Source organism: Protomyctophum parallelum (genome assembly GCF_964188405.1).
Source record: "Protomyctophum parallelum genome assembly, chromosome: 21".
NCBI lineage: Eukaryota > Metazoa > Chordata > Actinopteri > Myctophiformes > Myctophidae > Protomyctophum > Protomyctophum parallelum.
In genome coordinates, this window is record NC_139713.1 from 740,487 (window position 1) to 764,288 (window position 23,802).

A 23,802-nucleotide genomic window follows, 5' to 3' on the forward strand; every position below is an offset into this window, starting at 1 on the left:
GCACCGTGAACTTGTAGATCGGCAATTATTTGTTCTCAAAGTGTTTAGGGCTGAAGTTAAATTAAATAAAGGTCATTGTTTGTGTTTCATGTTTACTGTTTTCATTTCGTTTAAAGTTTAATGTTCTTTTGGAAGTCGGATTGATTTATTGGTGGTATATTTATTGATTGATTGGACAATTTATTTCACAGTATGTAGAATGGGTAGATTTCATTGTATTTCACAGTATGTAGAATGGGTACATTTCATTATATTTCACAGTTTGTAGAATGGGTAGATTTCATTATATTTCACAGTATGTAGAATGGGTACATTTCATTATATTTCACAGTATGTAGAATGGGTACATTTCATTATATTTCACAGTGTGTAGAATGGGTACATTTCATTATATTTCACAGTATGTAGTATGGGTACATTTCATTATATTTCACAGTGTGTAGAATGGGTACATTTCATTATATTTCATAGTATGTAGAATGGGTACATTTCATTATATTTCACAGTATGTAGAATGGGTACATTTCATTATATTTTGGGTACATTTCAAACGAAAGCATAGCTCAAATTGTTTACATCAGGGTCCTCCATGTTAAATTAATCAGAACATTTATTTTAAAGATGTACAAATACACACTTCTATGAATAAAAATAGGGAAACCATATAGGTGCCGTTAAAGTATGCTATAATCAATAATACTATGTCAAAATGATTAAAAAATGAATAAAGTGAATGGCCAGTTTTGAATTGCAGACGTCCCTAACGGCCGTTGATCATATGAAATGAAACTTGTGTCAGACATTCATGTCAGGAAAGCAGAGTAGTTTAATATGTTCATTCAATTAACACAGGTTGTCTCTAAAGCACATCCGGAACGGAGTCGAGGGGAACCCTCGTTTCATGTCGGTCCCTGTTGAGTGCTGCAACCACCCACCGGAAGACGGCTCCTCCTGGACAGGAAGTGGAACTAACAGCGGCAGCAGCAAAGCATTTCGTCCGTGTGACACAACGCGCGCGCGCACGCACGCGCACACACACACACACACACACACACACACACACACAGCGCAGAGTGTATGTATTGATATGATTGACACATAGGTGTGTGCGTGTAGAGGCGGACGAATGATTTTAATAATGGAATTACAATAATAACAATAATTATAACAATAACAATAATATAATAATAATAATAATAATAGTCGGAGGGAGGAGACAGAAACCAGGAGGATGCTAAAAGTTGTCATGTTGCTGCTGCTGTGTGAGCACGCACACACACACGGCTCTGGTTGGTGCTTTTATTTATTATAGTTGTTGTTGTTATTATTCACTGTTTCATTCTTCATTTAATGTGTTTAATAATAATATGAATAAATACATCTTAAGCAGTAGTAGCTGTTATACGTGTAGCAGTAGCCGTCCTGCTAACTAGCTAAGTGTACCCCCTAGTCATTACTGTTGTTATGATTAGCTCTTACTAATATTTACAACTACAAGTATGTACTTAAAGATCAGTGCTTTTCAGCATCTGAGCCACGGACCACCATTTGATGACATTTAGCCTCTCAAACCCAAAACTAAATTATATTTTGTTTTCGTCCACAATTCCATGCTGTATTGATGTTGGTACCATTAGGAGAGATAACATGGTGTTGGTACCATTAGGAGAGATAACATGGTGTTGGTACCATTAGGAGAGATAACATGATGTTGGTACCATTAGGAGAGATAACATGATGTTGGTACCATTAGGAGAGATAACATGATGTTGGTACCATTAGGAGAGATAACATGATGTTGGTACCATTAGGAGAGATAACATGATGTTGGTACCATTAGGAGAGATAACATGGTGTTGGTACCATTAGGAGAGATAACATGATGTTGGTACCATTAGGAGAGATAACATGATGTTGGTACCATTAGGAGAGATAACATGATGTTGGTACCATTAGGAGAGATAACATGATGTTGGTACCATTAGGAGAGATAACATGATGTTGGTACCATTAGGAGAGATAACATGATGTTGGTACCATTAGGAGAGATAACATGATGTTGGTACCATTAGGAGAGATAACATGATGTTGGTACCATTAGGAGAGATAACATGGTGTTGGTACCATTAGGAGATATAACATGATGTTGGTACCATTAGGAGAGATAACATGATGTTGGTACCATTAGGAGAGATAACATGATGTTGGTACCATTAGGAGAGATAACATGATGTTGGTACCATTAGGAGAGATAACATAGTGTTGGTACCATTAGGAGAGATAACATGATGTTGGTACCATTAGGAGAGATAACATGATGTTGGTACCATTAGGAGAGATAACATGATGTTGGTACCATTAGGAGAGATAACATAGTGTTGGTACCATTAGGAGAGATAACATGATGTTGGTACCATTAGGAGAGATAACATGATGTTGGTACCATTAGGAGAGATAACATGATGTTGGTATCATTAAGAGAGATAACATGATGTTGGTACCATTAGGAGAGATAACATGGTGTTGGTACCATTAGGAGAGATAACATGATGTTGGTACCATTAGGAAAGATAACATGATGTTGGTACCATTAGGAGAGATAACATGATGTTGGTACCATTAGGAGAGATAACATGGTGTTGGTACCATTAAGAGAGATAACATGATGTTGGTACCATTAGGAGAGATAACATGATGTTGGTACCATTAGGAGAGATAACATGATGTTGGTACCATTAGGAGAGATAACATGATGTTGGTACCATTAGGAGAGATAACATGGTGTTGGTACCATTAGGAGAGATAACATGATGTTGGTACCATTAGGAGAGATAACATGATGTTGGTACCATTAGGAGAGATAACATGGTGTTGGTACCATTAGGAGAGATAACATGATGTTGGTACCATTAGGAGAGATAACATGATGTTGGTACCATTAGGAGAGATAACATGATGTTGGTACCATTAGGAGAGATAACATGATGTTGGTACCATTAGGAGAGATAACATGATGTTGGTACCATTAGGAGAGATAACATGATGTTGGTACCATTAGGAGAGATAACATGATGTTGGTACCATTAGGAGAGATAACATGGTGTTGGTACCATTAGGAGATATAACATGATGTTGGTACCATTAGGAGAGATAACATGATGTTGGTACCATTAGGAGAGATAACATGATGTTGGTACCATTAGGAGAGATAACATGATGTTGGTACCATTAGGAGAGATAACATGATGTTGGTACCATTAGGAGAGATAACATGATGTTGGTACCATTAGGAGAGATAACATAGTGTTGGTACCATTAGGAGAGATAACATGATGTTGGTACCATTAGGAGAGATAACATGATGTTGGTACCATTAGGAGAGATAACATGATGTTGGTACCATTAGGAGAGATAACATAGTGTTGGTACCATTAGGAGAGATAACATGATGTTGGTACCATTAGGAGAGATAACATGATGTTGGTACCATTAGGAGAGATAACATGATGTTGGTATCATTAAGAGAGATAACATGATGTTGGTACCATTAGGAGAGATAACATGGTGTTGGTACCATTAGGAGAGATAACATGATGTTGGTACCATTAGGAAAGATAACATGATGTTGGTACCATTAGGAGAGATAACATGATGTTGGTACCATTAGGAGAGATAACATGGTGTTGGTACCATTAGGAGAGATAACATGATGTTGGTACCATTAGGAGAGATAACATGATGTTGGTACCATTAGGAGAGATAACATGATGTTGGTACCATTAGGAGAGATAACATGATGTTGGTACCATTAGGAGAGATAACATGGTGTTGGTACCATTAGGAGAGATAACATGATGTTGGTACCATTAGGAGAGATAACATGATGTTGGTACCATTAGGAGAGATAACATGATGTTGGTACCATTAGGAGAGATAACATGATGTTGGTACCATTAGGAGAGATAACATGATGTTGGTACCATTAGGAGAGATAACATAGTGTTGGTACCATTAGGAGAGATAACATGATGTTGGTACCATTAGGAGAGATAACATGATGTTGGTACCATTAGGAGAGATAACATGATGTTGGTATCATTAAGAGAGATAACATGATGTTGGTACCATTAGGAGAGATAACATGGTGTTGGTACCATTAGGAGAGATAACATGATGTTGGTACCATTAGGAAAGATAACATGATGTTGGTACCATTAGGAGAGATAACATGATGTTGGTACCATTAGGAGAGATAACATGATGTTGGTACCATTAGGAGAGATAACATGATGTTGGTACCATTAGGAGAGATAACATGATGTTGGTACCATTAGGAGAGATAACATGATGTTGGTACCATTAGATTTAGCCTTGCAGACCCAAACTAAAGATGCTGTATTTATGTCGGTACCATTAGGAGAGATAACAGGCAAACGTTGATCAAAATAACAATTATTCTACATTCTATAATTGTAGATAGACTTCTGGTAAATTAACTAATGCAGATGTTTAACAATAATTTAACTCGAGAACATTTCATTTTACGCTGTCAAGCGTTAAATATCTAATAAGGGTCAATTTGGTTAGCAACTCTCCATCATTTATAGCTGGGGACCACCTGGAACCCCCTCAAGGACCCCTGGTTGACAACCAGTGCACTATAGGGTTGTTTTAGACTAACTGACTTTAGTATTTAAGTGTTTTAGTCCAACTGACTTTATTAGTAGTATTTAAGTTTTTTAGTCTAAAGCGTTATTCATAGTATGGATTTTCGGTGGTGAGGTGACCACCGAACTACAACATGATGTCACTGAGGTGACCACCGAACTACAACATGATGTCACTGAGGTGACCACCGAACTACAACATGACATCACAGAGCCGCGGTGAAGAGAAAAACACCACTCTCCCCAGTCCTTCTCCCTGTTTTTACTCACCCCCGCTCCACGTTATTACAGCTCTGGTGGTCACCAGAGCGGTGGTCACCTCACCACCGGAGGGGTGGTCTACTCACCACCGGAGCGGTGGTCACCTCACCACCGGAGAGGTGGTCACCTCACCACCGGAGGGGTGGTCTACTCACCACCGGAGCCGTGGTCACCTCACCACCGGAGAGGTGGTCACCTCACCACCGGAGGGGTGGTCTACTCACCACCGGAGCGGTGGTCACCTCACCACCGGAGAGGTGGTCACCTCACCACCAGAGCGGGGACAGGAGAGACAGGGGCTCCGCGACGTCATGTTGTAGTTCGGTGGTCACCACTCACCTCACCACCAAAAAACTTTACTATGAATAACGCTTCAGTCACAATGTCTCTCTCTCTCTCTCTCCCTCCCCCCACCCCCAGGTCACTGCTCCCATGCCCGTCCCCCCCTGGAGAAGATGTTCTGACCCCTGACCCCGTCCCCTGACCCCCCGACCCCGTCCCGTCATGGAGAGGCCTCAGTTCGAGGCGTGGCTGGATTCCGTGTCTGCATCGTTCGTTTCGCTGAGCGACGCTCAGAGGAACGCCTCGCTGGACCGTCTGATCTCCCTGAGCGGAGCGTCTCAGCTGAGACACCTGTCCAACGGCCTGGAGGTACGTCTGTCCCCCTGAGACACCTGTCCCCCTGTCTGTCCCCCTGACACACCTGTCCCCCTGAGACACCTGTCCCCCTGTCTGTCCCCCTGAGACACCTGTCCCCCTGACACACCTGTCCCCCTGACACACCTGTCCCCCTGTCTGTCCCCTTGAGACACCTGTCCCCCTGTCTGTCCCCTTGAGACACCTGTCCCCCTGAGACACCTGTCCCCCTGACACACCTGTCCCCTTGAGACACCTGTCCCCCTGTCTGTCCCCCTGAGACACCTGTCCCCCTGTCTGTCCCCTTGAGACACCTGTCCCCCTGTCTGTCCCCTTGAGACACCTGTCCCCCTGTCTGTCCCCTTGAGACACCTGTCCCCCTGAGACACCTGTCCCCCTGAGACACCTGTCCCCCTGTCTGTCCCCTTGAGACACCTGTCCCCCTGAGACACTTGTCCAACGGCCTGGAAGTATGTTAGTCCCCCTCACTTCACACATTTTATATTTCCATATCGTCCTCCCCTAGGCTGATACTATATATGTTATTGAGGGGTGCTAGCCCCTCCCCTAGCCCCTCCTATATATACAGGTTTAAAGGTGATATAGACAAGTTTCCAGTGTTTGTACACAGAAGTGAGTGAGTGTTTCCAAACAAATGCATATCTAGCTCCACCCCCCTCCCCCCCCTCATTCTATTGGCTGAGCCAGGTCACTTCACGCTATGGGATTGTTGTTGCTGCTGGGAGGGACGCTATGGATATTGCGCTCGTATGGCTAAATATGACATTACAAAATTATGAATTTCTATCGATATCTTAGTTACAACAATGACATTGAGTTGACATGTTTTTTTAAAGGGACACTTCACCCTTTTTGCAAAAAAATATACATGTTGTCTCAGTAAGACAGCTCTCCCCCTATCCGCAAGGAGGAGCAGTGCACCAAAGAATTATGGAAATTGTAGTCCAGGAAGGTAGTGAGACCAGTGTCCATGACATCAGAGACAACAGGCTCACTGCTACAATCTAAAATAACTAAAACCACATATTATACACATAAATACCCCCAGGAAAGTGATCTAAAGCTTCTAAACGTCATTAACATATATTTTTTTGCAAAAAGGGTGAAGTGTCCCTTCTCTAGACGGTACGGTGGCACACTGGTGGTGCTACAGCAGAAGGTTGTGTGCAGTACATGTCAGCAACATGTATCTGTAATGATGGAATGCCACAAGGGTGAGCCAGAAAATAGCAGCCAGGAGAATGAGACTAGCAGGACACTTCCAAAGACACCAAGAGCAGAAAAGAAAAGTGGTGGTGTGGGAACCAACACACGGGGACCGGTCACATGGACGTCCCACATTAACCCGTGGGTAACTGTAGCATAATCGCAATATCACACCGAGTCCCGCAAATGAGGAAGTAGGAAATAGAGGAGACTCACTGGCTCTCAATTCAATTCTCTTTTATTTGTAATCGTGCATATAAAACATATTGCCCCTCAAATGCCCCATGCCACTACAGCATCGTTCATTCATGTGAACTACTCTGTCCACGGTTATTCATTGCAATGAAGAAAAATCGCTATGATGATCCGCGACGGCCTGTCACCGTTGGCGAGCACGGGTTGAATGCATGCTTCAAGCCGGCCGGCCAGCAGGCAGTCGCCGCAGTGGAGCGGCGGGGCAGGGTGAAATACTATTACTCATTTCCACTTCCACCATTTCAACAAATAAGCACATACAACCCACATGAACGAAAACGATATTGATGTAGGCCTAAACAGGAGATTTTATTGGGGTCTGAGTTGTTCTGTGACTAAGGATCCTCTGAGTTCTGTGGGGTGCTTATTGCTGCTGGTGTTGTTCAGTTTCACACCACCCAACCATGCACTATACATAGCGATTCTCATAATTCCAATAGGCTTACATATTAAATAATAAACATACTATTTCACATGAACAATGTTAGTGAAACTAAGATATGGGGATAATATTATACATTGCAATTGAAATCACATCGCATTTTCATTATAATACTGCAGTGCTGGGTTGAACACACCGTCACAGCCTGGCACTGCAATTGGCTAAAAGTTTAAATCCCCTCCGACGTCCCGAGTAGTAAACTGTAGTGGATATAAACAGTGCATTCAGCCACAGGGGGGAAAAGGGGGAGTGTGCTGTTGCAGCAGAACACCTCAGCATCATAATATAGGGAAAGATACAGGGGGAAAAGGCCAAAAGAATACATTTATATATATTTAAACTTTTGGCTGAAAACTTGTCTATATCACCTTTAATGTTTGTTTTTAGTTCAATGTTTGTTTTTAAAACGCCGTTGGCAATGAAGGGAAATCTTGTCCCTAAACACAAACATTAAGTGCCATTAACAGTAAATAAAGATAATTTAATGTTTGTGTTTGCACCGTTTGTTTTACATCACCATTACATCACCAAATCAATAAATCAACATGAGTTGGACTTTAATATATTAGCGCCCCTCATTTCACACGGGTGTGATTTTTAACCCCTAGACTTCATTCCATGTGCTATATATATTTCTTTTTAACCCCTTCTAGGCGCTCGTGAAGAGAGACTTTGTGCGTCTTCTGCCCCTGGAGCTGTCCTTCTACCTGCTGAGGTGGCTGGACCCCGAAACCCTCCTGACCTGCTGTCTGGTCTGCAAGACCTGGAACAAGGTAAGATATACACCCTACACCACCCAGAACCCTCCTGACCTGCTGTCTGGTCTGCAAGACCTGGAACAAGGTACCTATACGCCCTAAAATATATACCCTACGCCCTAGGGCTGACCCAAAAAAATCGATTAATCGACGTTCAATCGATACGCACAGGAATCGATTGTTAAATTTTGAATCGAATAGTCATAGCTTTTGGTCCGCGAGACGGCCCCATTTGGTCCGCGAGCCATGCTTGCGCCTCGCAGCACCTCACAACGCCTCCTCTTTCCCCGTGTTAAAAACAATGAAGCGCACCACAGCTCAGTGGACATTAAATATAGGCTACCATGTTTTATAAGTCATATAAAAACATTACTTACACCCAAATGAAAATATAAACTTCACAGATTATAGATCACATGGAATTATAACAATCTGTTGAGTATTGCCTGAATAATGCCACTATAAAATCTCAACTTTTATCGACGCACCATTGCGCTGAGAACCTTGTGGAGCCTGGCGGTGTAGGCTACATTATACTTGTGAGGTCCTGCTTGGATTCACATGGTGAGTGCGCGCACCGAAAATTCAAAGATCTGCAATCACATGCGCTGCGTTGTGCATATTGGCTGAGTATAATGGCACGAATGAAACTAGGCCTATAGATTTATTTTGGCGATGTGGAGAACTGATTTTGCCGTTGCCAGCGATATCTTTTTTTTTTCTTGTCTGAAGACTGACCTGTTCCATCACTGTGAACTCCCATGCAGCAGAGCAGCTCCTACAGACCCAGACCAAAACACCTTTTCTCTTTGGCATTTAATTGCACCTGATCGTATTATTGTAATTATGTAGCCTATTTGCCTGTGTTTTTTCTTTTAATTATGTTTTTTTTTGTGCGCCGATGGTGATGCTCCACTTGTTTCAGCCTGTAGGCCTACAGCACTTTGGTCAGCTTTTATTGTTTTAAATGTGCTATATAAATAAAGTTTGATTTAGGCCTATATTGGAGCAGGTGCTGGCAAATAACTAATTACTGTAATGCCATGCAGTGAAGTTGCGCAAATGTCAACTCAATTAGCAAGCGGAGCTGCTCTCATGCACTCTGCACTGTCTGCAGCACAATGACTGCAGATCTCTTCTTAAAGTTGACTTATTATGGTTTACTTTCAACCATAAACCATAATATGATTGACAAACCTTGGATTATAATTCTTCATCGACCAACAGCGCATGCAGCATGACTATGAGGTAATTTAACTATGTGGGATTTCTCCATCGGCAGCATGTCGATAAAAATGGGATTTCACTAGTGGCATTATTCAGGCAATACTCAACAGATTGTTATAATTCCAATTTCTATAATCTGTGAAGTTTATATATTTCTTCCCATATGCACACTCACAGTCACATTAACTTTATGATCAATCAAATTAACCGTGGTTGATTTTATTTCTGACAAGTGTCAGGCTTGAAGAGTTCATTCATGTTACCGTTCGTTTACAATTGACAGAGGAGTTTGGATTATATATATTTTTATTTGATGGAGAGGTAATGCCTGTTTAATTGTTAAATAAAAGACCAATCCAATATGCGCTCCTCTCTATCTTCTGCAGCTATATCACTGTTTTATTTTAAGCCTATAGTTCATTGGTCAGCCCTAAAGGCTTATCGTTTAAAATGAATGATACCAATCCAAGCATGCCTTTCTCTCCGCTATAGCGTTGTTTAAACCAAAGAGTCACTGCTCGCCTCGCGCGCTTCGCATCGCGCCTCGCGCACCCCCCCCCCCCCCCCCCCCCCGTTGGGTTTCGAAGCGTCGAAGATCGCAACAATTTTTTATCGAAGCGTCGATCATCAAAAACGTAATCGAAGGTAAGCCCTACTACGCCCTAAAATAGACACCCTACACCCTAACATATACACCCTGATATGCCACCCTGAAACCCTCCTGACCTGTAAAGAGTTCTCTCTTTAGGACATCCACACATGACCTTGTAGGTCTGCTATTTTTGAAAAATCGAAGAACTACTGACATTTTTAGAATCTGATCTCAGGTCAGAATGGGTTAATCAGACCAGTGTGTGTCCAGTGGAAACCTCGTATGAATCTGATCTCAGGTCAGAATGGGTTAATGTGGGACGTCCACGTGACCGGTCCCCGTGTGTTGGTTCCCACACCACCACTTTTCTTTTCTGCTCTTGGTGTCTTTGGAAGTGTCCTGCTAGTCTCATTCTCCTGGCTGCTATTTTCTGGCTCACCCTTGTGGCATTCCATCATTACAGATACATGTTGCTGACATGTACTGCACACAACCTTCTGCTGTAGCACCACCAGTGTGCCACCGTACCGTCTAGAGACTTCTGCAGGTTCTGCAGGGTTGGCTTCAGGGTCCAGCATTCACTGCCGTGCCGGAGAACAGACTCTATAGAGCGTCGCAGTCTCTCCTCCTTTCAGAACAACGAGTGGCCCAGGAAATAAATCCCAATGCATTTTTCTCATAGGCATTTCTTAAAGTATTTATATAAAGACGGTTACGCCGCGGACAAAGCCAACTCGGATCGTGACAAATCATGACAATGAACACTATGTTTTGGGCCGATCAAATCAATTATAAGAAGAAAAACAAAACAAATAGTCTTGTCTCCTGCCTTTATTTTCTTCTTTCTAATGATTTGATCGGCCCAAAATATTGTGTTCATTGTCATGATTTGTCACGATCCGAGTTGGCTTTGTCCGCGGCGTAACCGTCTTTAAATAAATACTTTAAGAAAAGCCTATGAGGAAAATGAACGGCGATTTCTTTTCCGGGTCGGGACTGCGACGCTCTATACCGTTGCATAGAAGAAGCTGTGTTCCATTTGACGGGGGAGGTTGGATTTCCATACACTGGTCAGGCCAATCAGGGCCCTCCATGGTCAGGCCAATCAGGGCCCTCCATGGTCAGGCCAATCAGGGCCCTCCATGGTCAGGCCAATCAGGGCCCTCCATGGTCAGGCCAATCAGGGCCCTCCATGGTCAGGCCAATCAGGGCCCTCCATGCAAGTGCCTTCCTCACCTTGAGATCTTACTCTATTGAGTTGACCCATGAGCCCATGACCCCATGACCCCATGAGCCCATGCAGGTTCCTCCTGTTGGTGGCAGAGGTGGATGTTCCCATGGGATGTTATAGGGCCTATAATATAGGATGTTATAGGGCCTATAACAGGGGTCCTCAACTAGAAATGATGAAGGTCCACAAATAATCTTTTGAATAAGACTGAGGTCCGGTCCCATGCGTGGCGTCCATCGGAGAGCGGGGCTCTATGCCCGTTTAGTATGGTCAAGCCAAGCTTATACAAATCAGATCGCCTTCCACCCAACCAATAATGGGGTGCAGAGTGCAGGCCCGGAGTGGAACTCCAAATCAGGCCGGGAGTTATACGCCCTGGCAGGCCACACTGCGCGCGCGCATAGCGCGCTCCAGAATTTTGGGGGCCCTTGGGGGACATTTTGGGGGCCTTTGCAGCAATTTCACATGAGAAATGTACCATCTGATGTTATTTATATTATTAACTTTTTTATTAACTTTTTTTTTTTGGGTGGTCCGCAAAGAGGTGGACCGCGGTCCGGTCGCGGACCGCGGTCCGCCAGTTGGGTACCCCTGGCCTATAATATAGGATGTTATAGGGCCTATAATATAGGATGTTATAGGGCCTATAATATAGGATGTTATAGGGCCTATAATATAGGATGTTATAGGGCCTATAATATAGGATGTTATAGGGCCTATAATATAGGATGTTATAGGGCCTATAATATAGGATGTTATAGGGCCTATAATATAGGATGTTATAGGGCCTATAATATAGGATGTTATAGGGTCTATAATATAGGATGTTATAGGGCCTATAATATAGGCGATACCTTCAGTTTCCTTGGCGTTCAGCCGGTGGCCAACCTTGCCACACTCTAGCCTGCCTCCACTCTGGTCAGGAGCTCCTGAGCTGGTTCCACTCTGGTCAGGAGCTCCTGAGCTGGTTCCACTCTGGTCAGGAGCTCCTGAGCTGGTTCCACTCTGGTCAGGAGCTCCTGAGCTGGTTCCACTCTGGTCAGGAGCTCCTGAGCTGGTTCCACTCTGGTCAGGAGCTCCTGAGCTGGTTCCACTCTGGTCAGGAGCTCCTGAGCTGGTTCCACTCTGGTCAGGAGCTCCTGAGCTGGTTCCACTCTGGTCAGGAGCTCCTGAGCTGGTTCCACTCTGGTCAGGAGCTCCTGAGCTGGTTCCACTCTGGTCAGGAGCTCCTGAGCTGGTTCCACTCTGGTCAGGAGCTCCTGAGCTGGTTCCACTCTGGTCAGGAGCTCCTGAGCTGGTTCCACTCTGCTCAGGAGCTCCTGAGCTGGTTCCACTCTGGTCAGGAGCTCCTGAGCTGGTTCCACTCTGCTCAGGAGCTCCTGAGCTGGTTCCACTCTGGTCAGGAGCTCCTGAGCTGGTTCCACTCTGGTCAGGAGCTCCTGAGCTGGTTCCACTCTGCTCAGGAGCTCCTGAGCTGGTTCCACATGGTCAGGAGCTCCTGAGCTGGTTCCACGTGGTCAGAGAGCAGGCTGATGTCTGTTTAGTCCAGTCTGTCAGGACTGCCGTGGGGTGTCGTCTGTTTAGTCCAAAGTCAAAAGTCAAAGTCGTACGATTTGTCACACACGTTACCGCCAATGTTCCCTCTAATTTGTTTTCGGTCTGAGCATAACACTCAAACCTCCTGAGCAGACATCAGCAACTACTGAGCAAACATTACGTCACCTTGACACCAACTATCCAAACTTTAGATAATGCGAAGTGAGCGCCCCTCACTTCACACAGTTGTGATTTATTTTCCTTTTTTCCAAATGGATTTTGGTATACGAGTGAATCAATGAATAGTTACATAAGGTTACGCAAGTTACAACATTTTTATTTTATATCAAGGTGGTAGGCTAGCAATTTTAGGAATATTCAGTTAGTCTATATCAGTGGTTCTCAACCTTTTCAGGCTGTGACCCCCCAAAGTAATCATATTTGAACTGGGGACCCCCCCACCCAGACAAGCAACATAATGGTTCCACAGATAAATATTGTGAAAATAGCCAATCTACAAGCTCGTTGTGAACTTGTAGATTGGCTATTTTCACCAATTTGACCATATGGTTTTATGGATTACTTTTGATGCAGTAATGGTATTTTTTCTTTTAGAGCCTTTGAGGTATTATAGAAGTCTTAAAAGTCCTTAAATTGTCACTTCACTGTCATCTGGGTCCCTTTGGTTCCACTCTCATTTAAGGGTTGACCGTACGTTGTTTTGGTGACGTCACACAGACCTCATGATGGTGGCTTTATAACCCGATCTCCAGAACGGGAGCAGAGAGAGAAACCCAATGCGATCAGTTCTGCATGCGCTCGGTACGTACGGATCTACACGCGCTCAGTACGTACAGTGGGCAGGACCCTCACCAGAATGTCGTCGAACGCCGCGGCCGCGGGAAAACAGCCAACGCAGCAGCCGCAGCGACAAACGTCTGACGTCAAACAGCAGAGATACGGACGGATACTCTACGATCAGGAGTTCACCGCCGATCCCTCCCTGAGCTTGGGTTCGGGCCGGTTCCACCCGTACGGCCACGGAGATCCCGGCGACGGCTCGTCGGACACGACGGAGGATTCCGAACCGGAGCGCCGCCGCCGCCACCCGGCCTTCGGGGGAACTCGGGGCGGTTGGCGGTCGTCGGGTCGACGCGGAGGTGAGCCCGAGGACCTCGCCGCCGCGGCCTCCTCCTCCTCCTGCGCCCGCTGCTGCAGGTGCAGCGGCCGTCGCAGGAGGGAAGGCGACTATGGAGGCCGGGGTTCCGCCTCGTCGGAGAGACGCGGCTGGGAGGAGACTCTGTCGGGGCCGGATGGCGGCGAGGAGGAGGAAGACCCGGGCTGGTTCCCGCTGTCGGATCTGGATGGCGGCCCGGAGGAGGAAGACCCGGGCTGGGAGGAGACTCTGTCGGATCTGGATGGCCTCAAGGAGGAGGAAGACCCGGGCTGGTTCCCTCCTCCTCTGTCTGATCTGGAGGAGGATCCGCCGGTCCCTCCCCCTCCTCCTCGGCTCCTGGAATACGACACAGACGAGGACGCCAGCGGAGGAGGTGGTGACGAGTCGTTGGAGGACCGCGGCGACTACTCTTACGCGGAGCCGTCGTTCTTCTTCCTCCCTGGAGGAGGAGGGCTAGACCGCTATGCCCGGGTCGACACGGCCGCGGTCGCAGACTCCGAGGACAGCTGCGACGAGGAGGAGCGGGATTCCGAGGATTCCGAGCCTCCTCCTCATCTCCGCTACGACACCGCCGCCACGTCCGAGCTCATGGAGGCACGCCTGGCGCGGGCCATGTGCGAGCGCCGTGCCCAGGCCCTGCGGCAGAAGACGGCCCTGGAGGCGCGCCTCCGCCAGGCCACGGAGCAGCTGCGCCTGGCCAAGGCCATGGAGGCGCGCCTCTCCCACGCCATGCGGCAGCAGCGGCAGCTCGCCGCCGCCATGGCCGAGCGGCTCTCGCTGGAGCAGCGGCTGGCGGCCGCCGTGGAGCAGCAGCGGCACCTGGCGGCCGCCATGGAGGCGCTGGCCGGCCAGGAGTCCCGGGCAGTCGTAGAGGTCGCTGCGGCCGCCTCCGGCAGGGGAACTCGTCACGACTTTGACGAGTCGTCCGGTCCGGTCCCGGCCGACCGGCGCCTCATCGACGCTCTGCCGCGGATCACCGTCGGCGTCGCCGCGGGCGACGGGAGCGCCGCCGACTCGTGCTGTCCGATTTGCTGCGGCGAGTACCTGGCGGGCGAGCAGTTCACCGCACTGCCCTGCAAGCACGTTTTCCACCGGCCCTGCGTGGCCCAGTGGCTCCGCAAGTCTGGAACATGCCCTGTGTGTCGCTACGCCCTGACGTAGGTCTGGCCCAGTGCCACAACCTACCTCACACCCTATTGGTCCGACTGTCATTAGACCGACACTCTACCTCACACCCTATTGGTCCGACTGTCATTAGACCCACACTCTAACTCACACCCTATTGGTCGGACTGTCATTAGACCCACACTCTACCTCACACCCTATTGGTCGGACTGTCATTAGACCGACAACCTAACCGTAACCGCAGCACGGGAGAAGTGTGTGTGTGTGTGTGTGTGTGTGTGTGTGTGTGTGTGTGTGTGTGTGTGTGTGTGTGTGTGTGTGTGTGTGTGTGTGTGTGTGTGTGTGTGTGTGTGTGTGTGTGTGTGTGTGTGTGTGTGTGTGTGTGCGCACACCGTTAGTGGGCCGAAGGTAGTAACAACACCCGCATTTTTGTTACTAAAACTTTTGATGAATCACATTTTGTCTCATGAAAAACTTCATAAGACAACATTTTTTTGGAATTCATAATCTCATAATACGAGACTACGATAAGGCTCTGTCTATTACCATCCATCTTCAGCCGCTTATCCGTAGTCGGGTTGCGGGGGAAACAGTTCCAGCACAGAGCTCCCTCTCCGGAGAAACACTTCCTTATGAGGCGTCCCAAGGCCAGTTTGTCCCGGGGTCTCCTCCCAGTGGAGATATAATCCATCTGGTCCTTGGTCTGCCCCGGGGTCTCCTCCCAGTGGAGATATAATCCATCTGGTCCTTGGTCTGCCCCGGGGTCTCCTCCCAGTGGAGATATAATCCATCTGGTCCTTGGTCTGCCCCGGGGTCTCCTCCCAGTGGAGATATAATCCATCTGGTCCTTGGTCTGCCCCGGGGTCTCCTCCCAGTGGAGATATAATCCATCTGGTCCTTGGTCTGCCCCGGGGTCTCCTCCCAGTGGAGATATAATCCATCTGGTCCTTGGTCTGCCCCGGGGTCTCCTCCCAGTGGAGATATAATCCATCTGGTCCTTGGTCTGCCCCGGGGTCTCCTCCCAGTGGAGATATAATCCATCTGGTCCTTGGTCTCCTCCCAGTGGGACGTGCCTAGAGGACCTCCCTAGGGAGACGCCCGAGAGGCATCCTAACCAGATGCCCGAACCACCTAAGCTGGCTGCTTTCCAGGCGAACAAGCCTGCAATAATGTATAATGTATCATCTATAATGTATAATGTATAATCTAACAGGTGATCTCGTCGTGCACAGAGGTGTGGCAGGGTGTTTGCTCCGACCTGGGCTGGAGGATAGACGAGTCCATTCAGGTAGGGATGGAACCATATTGTAACTCCATTTTAATTTCAAGAATCTAAGTAACATTGACTATGTATCGTATCGTTTTGCAATGCAAATAATCGTTATCAAATCGTTTTGCTATGACAATAACCGATTGTATCAATACTACATTTGTGTAGTCTTTAGAATAAATGTAATTACTTAGTTAAATAATGTCAATGTATTTGAAATAGTTACTGTATCGATTTCAAATCATTGAATCGTATCGTATCGGATTGCCATAATGAACCAATATCGTCCAGTATCGTATCGTGATACGATACGGTATCGTATCGTAACACTGCTAAAATGTATCGTTACGCCCCTACATCCAGGAGGCTCCTGCTCACGGCGAGGCTCCTCTCATGCAGGCTCCCCGTGCGGAGGCTGCTCATGCTGTAGCTCCCCGTGCGGAGGCTGCTCATGCTGTAGCTCCCCGTGTGGAGGCTGCTCACGCTGTAGCTCCCCGTGCGGAGGCTGCTCACACTGTAGCTCCCCGTGTGGAGGCTGCTCACACTGTAGCTCCCCGTGTGGAGGCTGCTCACACTGTAGCTCCCCGTGCCGAGGCTGCTCACGCTGGGGCTCCCCGTGCCGAGGCTCCTCACGGCGAGGCTCCTCACTGGAAGGCTGCTCACGCTGAGGCCCCCCGTGCGGAGGCTGCTCACGGCGAGGCTGCTCCCTGGAAGGCTCCCCACTGGAAGGCTGCTCATGCTGGGGCCCCCCGTGCGGAGGCTGCTCACGGCGAGGCTGCTCCCTGGAAGGCTCCCCACTGGAAGGCTGCTCATGGCGAGGCTCCTCACGGCGAGGCTCCCCACTGGAAGGCGGTCTACCTGAAGGCGCGGCGTCGCATGACGCAGTTGCGCGAGCAGCGGGCGTTTGAGACGTCGTCGCTGATCGGCCACAGCGCGCGCGTCTACGCGCTCTACTACAGGGACGGCCTGCTCTGCACCGGTACGTCTCTGCTGCTGTATCGTTAGTTAATAGTTAGTTAGTAGAGCGGTACGTCTCTGCTGCTGTATAGTTAGTTAGTTAGTAGAGCGGTACGTCTCTGCTGCTATATAGTTAGTTAATAGTTAGTTAGTAGAGCGGTACGTCTCTGTTGTTGTATAGTTAGTTAATAGTTAGTTAGTAGAGCGGTACGTCTCTGTTGTTGTATAGTTAGTTAATAGTTAGTTAGTAGAGCGGTACGTCTCTGCTGTTGTATAGTTAGTTAATAGTTAGTTAGTAGAGCGGTACGTCTCTGCTGCTATATAGTTAGTTAATAGTTAGTTAGTAGGGGCGACTGTGGCTCAGGAGGTAGAGCAGGTCGTCCAATGATCCATGGGTCGGCGGTTCGAATCCCGGCTCCTCCTGTCTACATGTCGAAGTGTCCTTGGGCAAGACACTGAACCCCAAATTGCTCCCGATGTGCTGGTTGGTACCTTGCATGGCTTCCGCCGCAATCGGTGTATGAATGGGTGAATGTAATGCACAATCTATGTAAAGCGCCTTGGATAAAGGCGCTATATAAATGCACCATTTACCATTTACCATTTAGTAGAGCGGTACGTCTCTGCTGTTGTATAGTTAGTTAATAGTTAGTTAGTAGAGCGGTACGTCTCTGTTGTTGTATAGTTAGTTAATAGTTAGTTAGTAGAGCGGTACGTCTCTGCTGTTGTATAGTTAGTTAATAGTTAGTTAGTAGAGCGGTACGTCTCTGCTGCTATATAGTTAGTTAATAGTTAGTTAGTAGAGCGGTACGTCTCTGCTGCTATATAGTTAGTTAATAGTTAGTTAGTAGAGCGGTACGTCTCTGCTGCTATATAGTTAGTTAACGACCTCTTAACAACCCGTAATAATAATAATAATAATAAAACTTTATTTGTATAGCACCTTTCATGACATGAAATGCAGCTCAAAGTGCTTCACAGAGCAATGGAGAAAAAAAAGAAAAGCAAGGCAACGACATAAAAAAACAAGCAGTAATGCAATACAGTGAGGACATGAATAACAAAAAATAAAAAATCAATTAAAAGCAATGTTGTAGAAGTGGGTCTTGAGCTGTGCTTTAAAAATGTCTACAGAGGCTGCCTGTCGAAGGTACAGAGGGAGCTTGTTCCATGCCGACGGCCCGTAGAAGCAAAAAGCTGCGTATTTTTTAGTTGCCATTTTTTTAGGCAAAGCGAGCAGGCCAGCAGTGGAAGACCTTAGGGGGCGGTTTGGGACATATTTAGGCAGGCAGTCATGTAGGTAGGAAGGTGCGAGACCATTGAGAGCTTTATACACAAGTAAAATAATTTTAAAATCAATCCTAAAAACAACCGGAAGCCAGTGCAGTGAAGCTAAAACTGGAGTAATATGTTCTCTCATCTTAGTTCTAGTTAAAACTCTGGCTGCTGTAGGCTCGGACGACCTCTTAACGACCTCTTAACGACCCGTAGGTTCAGACGACCTCTCGGCCAAGCTGTGGGACGTGCGGACGGGCCAGTGCGTCTACGGCATCCAGACGCACACCTGCGCCACGGTCAAGTTCGACGAGACCAAGCTGGTGACGGGCTCCTTCGACAACACCGTTGCATGCTGGGAGTGGAGCACGGGCGCCAAGATCCAGCAGTTCAGAGGTCACACGGGGGCAGGTCAGTTCAGAGGTCACACGGGGGCAGGTCAGTTCAAAGGTCACACGGGGGCGGGTCAGTTCAAAGGTCACGAATTATTTAACTCATTCATGGCCGAGATCGTCTGTGGACGCCCTTTTTGAAGCTACCATGATTACTACAACATGACCACTGCATTCCTAGATTACAGCGTCTGTGTGTGTGTGCGTGCGTGCGTCTGTGTGTGCGTGCGTCTGTGCGTCTGTGTGTGTGTGTGTGTGTGTGTGTGTGTGTGCGTCTGTGTGTGCGTGCGTCTGTGCGTCTGTGTGTGTGTGTGTGTGTGTGTGTGCGTCTGTGCGTCTGTGTGTGTGTGCGTCTGTGCGTCTGTGTCTGTGCGTCTGTGTGTGTGTGTGTGTGTGTGTGTGTGTGTGTGTGTGTGTGTGTGTGTGTGTGTGTGTGTGTGTGTGTGCGTGCGTGCGTCTGTGCGTCTGTGCGTGTGTGTGTGTGTGTGTGTGCGTCTGTGTGTGTGTGCGTGCGTCTGTGCGTCTGTGTGTGTGTGTGTGTGTGCGTCTGTGCATCTGTGTGTGTGTGCGTGCGTGTGTTCCAGTGTTCAGCGTGGACTATAACGACGGCCTGGACATCCTGGTCAGCGGGTCGGCAGACTTCACGGTGAAGGTTTGGGCTCTGACCGCCGGGGTCTGTCTGAACACCCTGACGGGTCACACTGAGTGGGTCACCAAGGTATGACCCCTGACCCCTAACCCCCTGACCCCTAACCCCCTAACCCCCTGACCCCTAACCCTAACACCCTGACCCCCTAACCCCTGACCCCTAACCCCCTAACACCCTGACGGGTCACACTGAGTGGGTCACCAAGGTATGACCCCCTAATGTTACATTAACCTGTTGTTTACTGTTATTCTCATCTATATTAACCTGTAGTTTACTGTGATTCTCATCTACATTAACCTGTAGTTTACTGTGATTCTCATCTATATTAACCTGTAGTTTACTGTGATTCTCATCTACATTAACCTGTAGTTTACTGTGATTCTCATCTATATTAACCTGTAGTTTACTGTGATTCTCATCTACATTAACCTGTAGTTTACTGTGATTCTCATCTACATTAACCTGTAGTTTACTGTGATTCTCATCTATATTAACCTGTAGTTTACTGTGATTCTCATCTACATTAACCTGTAGTTTACTGTGATTCTCATCTATATTAACCTGTAGTTTACTGTGATTCTCATCTACATTAACCTGTAGTTTACTGTGATTCTCATCTACATTAACCTGTAGTTTACTGTGATTCTCATCTATATTAACCTGTAGTTTACTGTGATTCTCATCTACATTAACCTGTAGTTTACTGTGATTCTCATCTATATTAACCTGTAGTTTACTGTGATTCTCATCTATATTAACCTGTAGTTTACTGTGATTCTCATCTATATTAACCTGTAGTTTACTGTGATTCTCATCTACATTAACCTGTAGTTTACTGTGATTCTCATCTATATTAACCTGTAGTTTACTGTGATTCTCATCTATATTAACCTGTAGTTTACTGTGATTCTCATCTATATTAACCTGTAGTTTACTGTGATTCTCATCTACATTACCCCCCCCCCCCCCTCTCATCCAATGACAGAGAGGTATACTCACCCTCTCATTCAATAACAGAGAGGTATACTCACCCTCTCATCCAATCACAGGTGATCTTACAGCAGAGTGAAGTAGAGAGCGTGGTTCACAGTCCTGGAGATTACATCCTGTTGAGTGCTGATAAATATGAGATTAAGGTAAGATCACCTCTATGTCTATGTCTCTCTATCGCTCTCTCTCTCTCTATCTCTCTCTCTCACAACACAGCTAATGTGAAGGTGTGGCCTCTAGGCTAACCGCTATGCTAACCACTGTGTTGTGTTATTGAAGGTGTGGCCTCTAGGCTAACCGCTATGCTAACCACTGTGTTGTGTTATTGAAGGTGTGGCCTCTAGGCTAACCGCTATGCTAACCACTGTGTTGTGTTATTGAAGGTGTGGCCTCTAGGCTAACCGCTATGCTAACCACTGTGTTGTGTTATTGAAGGTGTGGCCTCTAGGCTAACCGCTATGCTAACCACTGTGTTGTGTTATTGAAGGTGTGGCCTCTAGGCTAACCGCTAGGCTAACCACTGTGTTGTGTTATTGAAGGTGTGGCCGCTAGGCAGAGAGATCAACTGCGTGTGTCTGAAGACTCTGTGTGTGTCTGCGGACCGCAGCGTGAGCCTGCAGCCGCGGCTGCAGTTTGACGGACGACACATAGTCTGCAGCTCCGACCTGGGAGTCTACCAGTGGGACTTCGCCAGCTTCGAGGTGCTCAGGTAAACGGTGTGTGTGTGTGTGTGTGTGTGTGTGTGTGTGTGTGTGTGTGTGTGTGTTTTGTCACTTCGCTACTCAGTCTGGAAAGGCTCCTATCTCCAAGGTAGGCGGGACTTGTAAAAGGGTGAAATCGACCCGTGGCCTCTGATTGGTCTGTGGTGCAGGTTGGGGGATAAATACCTGTTTGACGTCGTATCAATGCACAGCTACTGCTGTTGTCCTGCGACGTCCCCTTATCGTTCACTAAACTCACCCCACACACACAGCTACTGCTGTTGTCCTGTGACGTCCCCTTATCGTTCACTAAACTCACCACACACACACAGCTACTGCTGTTGTCCTGTGACGTCCCCTTATCGTTCACTAAACTCACCACACACACACAGCTACTGATGTTGTCCTGTGACGTCCCCTTATCGTTCACTAAACTCACCCCACACACACACAGCTACTGCTGTTGTCCTGTGACGTCCCCTTATCGTTCACTAAACTCACCCCACACACACAGCTACTGCTGTTGTCCTGTGACGTCCCCTTATCGTTCACTAAACTCACCCCACACACACACAGCTACTGCTGTTGTCCTGCGTCGTCCCCTTATCGTTCACTAAACTCACCCCACACACACACAGCTACTGCTGTTGTCCTGCGTCGTCCCCTTATCGTTCACTAAACTCACCCCACACACACACAGCTACTGCTGTTGTCCTGCGTCGTCCCCTTATCGTTCACTAAACTCACCCCACACACACACAGCTACTGCTGTTCTCCTGCGACGTTGTTAATTGAGGACCACCTTATTGATCAGGCTTATCGAGCCGGGTTCTTATCAACGTTTCTTTGCTCGATAACAGGCTTGGTAAGCCCAAACCTTTCAGAGGGTATAGATAGATTAATTAGTTAATATTAGAGTGAGTTAGTCGTGTTATAGTTAGAGGCTATGCACATGCATAGAGTGAGTAGCAAATGGAGTGGTGAAGTGAGTTTAATATCGTTTAACGTTGTTTAATGCAATCAGATAGGACTTTTCTGATTGGACGTATGTGCTGTCAGTTAACATGCCATTAATCTCCAACAGGGTGATCAAAGTTAAGTTGATTAAACATGTAATTAATGTCCAACAGGGTGATCAAAGTTAAGTTAATTAAACATGTAATTAATGTCCAACAGGGTGATCAAGGTCCAGGATCCAGCCAACCTGTCCCTGCTCAGCTTCGGCGAGGTGTTCGCGCTGCTCTTCGACAACCACTTCCTGTACGTCATGGACCTCCGCACGGAGGCCATCTCTGGCCGCTGGCCGCTGCCCGCCTACAGGAAGTCCAAGAGGGGCTCCAGCTTCCTGCCGGGAGGCACCGCCTGGCTGCACGGCCTGGACGGACGCAACGACTCGGGCCTGGTGTTCGCCACCAGCATGCCCGACCATAGCATCCACCTGGTGCTATGGAAGGAGAATGGCTGAATGCAGGGGCACCATAGCATTCACCAAGGACTGTGGAAGGACCATAGCATTCACTATAGGACTGTGGAAGGACCATAGCATTCACTATAGGACTGTGGAAGGACCATAGCATTCACCTGGTGCTGTGGAAGGAGAAAGGTGAACGCTAGGACCATAGACACAGAAAGGTGAATGCTAGGAACATAGACAGAGAAAGGGAGACGCCTCCTTCGGGCGTGTCTCTCGACAGGAGACTCCTCGCGAAGCGTAGCGGCCGTATGCGCCACAGAAGGGGACGTCTGACCAGAGCCATAGAGGAAGACAGTTAGGACATTGAGGGGTCAGAAAACTGTTCATGCAGCCTGGATGGAGAGAGACAAGCTGGAGTTGGAAATACATTGTTTTCAACGAGGGGCGGCGCAAATAACAGCAATTTTAGTCAATGTGTGCAACATGACGACTGTTTTAAAGTATTGTACAGTAACAACTAAAGTCTCTGTAATGTTTATGTTGTACTATTACTAAAAAAACGATCTAAAATAAAGGGATTTAAGATCATTAAAGCTGGGCTGTTGCCTGAGTCCAATGCATTCTGCCTTCTTACGGTCCCAGTTGGTTGTCCCCATTCTCAATAGAAGTCTATGTAGGAGAGCCTCCATTGGACTGAAGCCAATAGAACTCTATGTAGGAGAGCCTCCATTGGACTGAAGCCAATAGAAGTCTATGTAGGAGAGCCTCCATTGGACTGAAGCCAATATAAGTCTATGTAGGAGAGCCTCCATTGGACTGAAGCCAATATAAGTCTATGTAGGAGAGCCTCCATTGGACTGAAGCCAATATAAGTCTATGTAGGAGAGCCTCCATTGGACTGAAGCCAATATAAGTCTATGTAGGAGAGCCTCCATTGGACTGAAGCCAATAGAAGTCTATGTAGGAGAGCCTCCATTGGACTGAAGCCAATAGAAGTCTATGTAGGAGAGCCTCCATTGG

The 23,802-nt window shown here is 47.1% G+C and overlaps 1 protein-coding gene across 2 annotated transcripts; it reads left to right on the plus strand.

Annotated features, from left to right (window-relative positions):
• Positions 1 to 1,070: 1,070 nt before the first annotated feature.
• On the plus strand, positions 1,071 to 22,929 carry fbxw2 (F-box and WD repeat domain containing 2). Of its 2 annotated transcripts, none has more exons than XM_083793793.1 (10): positions 1,071 to 1,289; positions 5,349 to 5,579; positions 8,142 to 8,261; positions 16,348 to 16,422; positions 16,768 to 17,383; positions 18,853 to 19,074; positions 19,613 to 19,746; positions 20,727 to 20,813; positions 21,207 to 21,376; positions 22,545 to 22,929. In XM_083793793.1, exons 2-10 carry the CDS (start codon positions 5,433 to 5,435, stop codon positions 22,831 to 22,833), a joined length of 1,860 nt encoding a protein of 619 aa, XP_083649919.1. In that variant the 5' UTR covers positions 1,071 to 1,289; positions 5,349 to 5,432; the 3' UTR covers positions 22,834 to 22,929. The 2 variants fall into 2 exon arrangements, with proteins under 2 accessions (XP_083649919.1, XP_083649920.1); XM_083793794.1 differs by having other exon boundaries at positions 18,853 to 19,047.
• The last annotated feature ends 873 nt before the right edge of the window (positions 22,930 to 23,802 follow it).

Excerpts from the sequence above, each read along its gene's own strand:
- fbxw2 (XM_083793793.1), top strand. The coding sequence starts at position 5,433 with ATGGAGAGGCCTCAGTTCGAGGCGTGGCTGGATTCCGTGTCTGCATCG. Across the intron at positions 5,580-8,141 it reads ACCTGTCCAACGGCCTGGAG|GCGCTCGTGAAGAGAGACTT; the intron begins GTACGTCTGTCC and ends AACCCCTTCTAG. Across the intron at positions 19,747-20,726 it reads ACACTGAGTGGGTCACCAAG|GTGATCTTACAGCAGAGTGA; the intron begins GTATGACCCCTG and ends ATCCAATCACAG.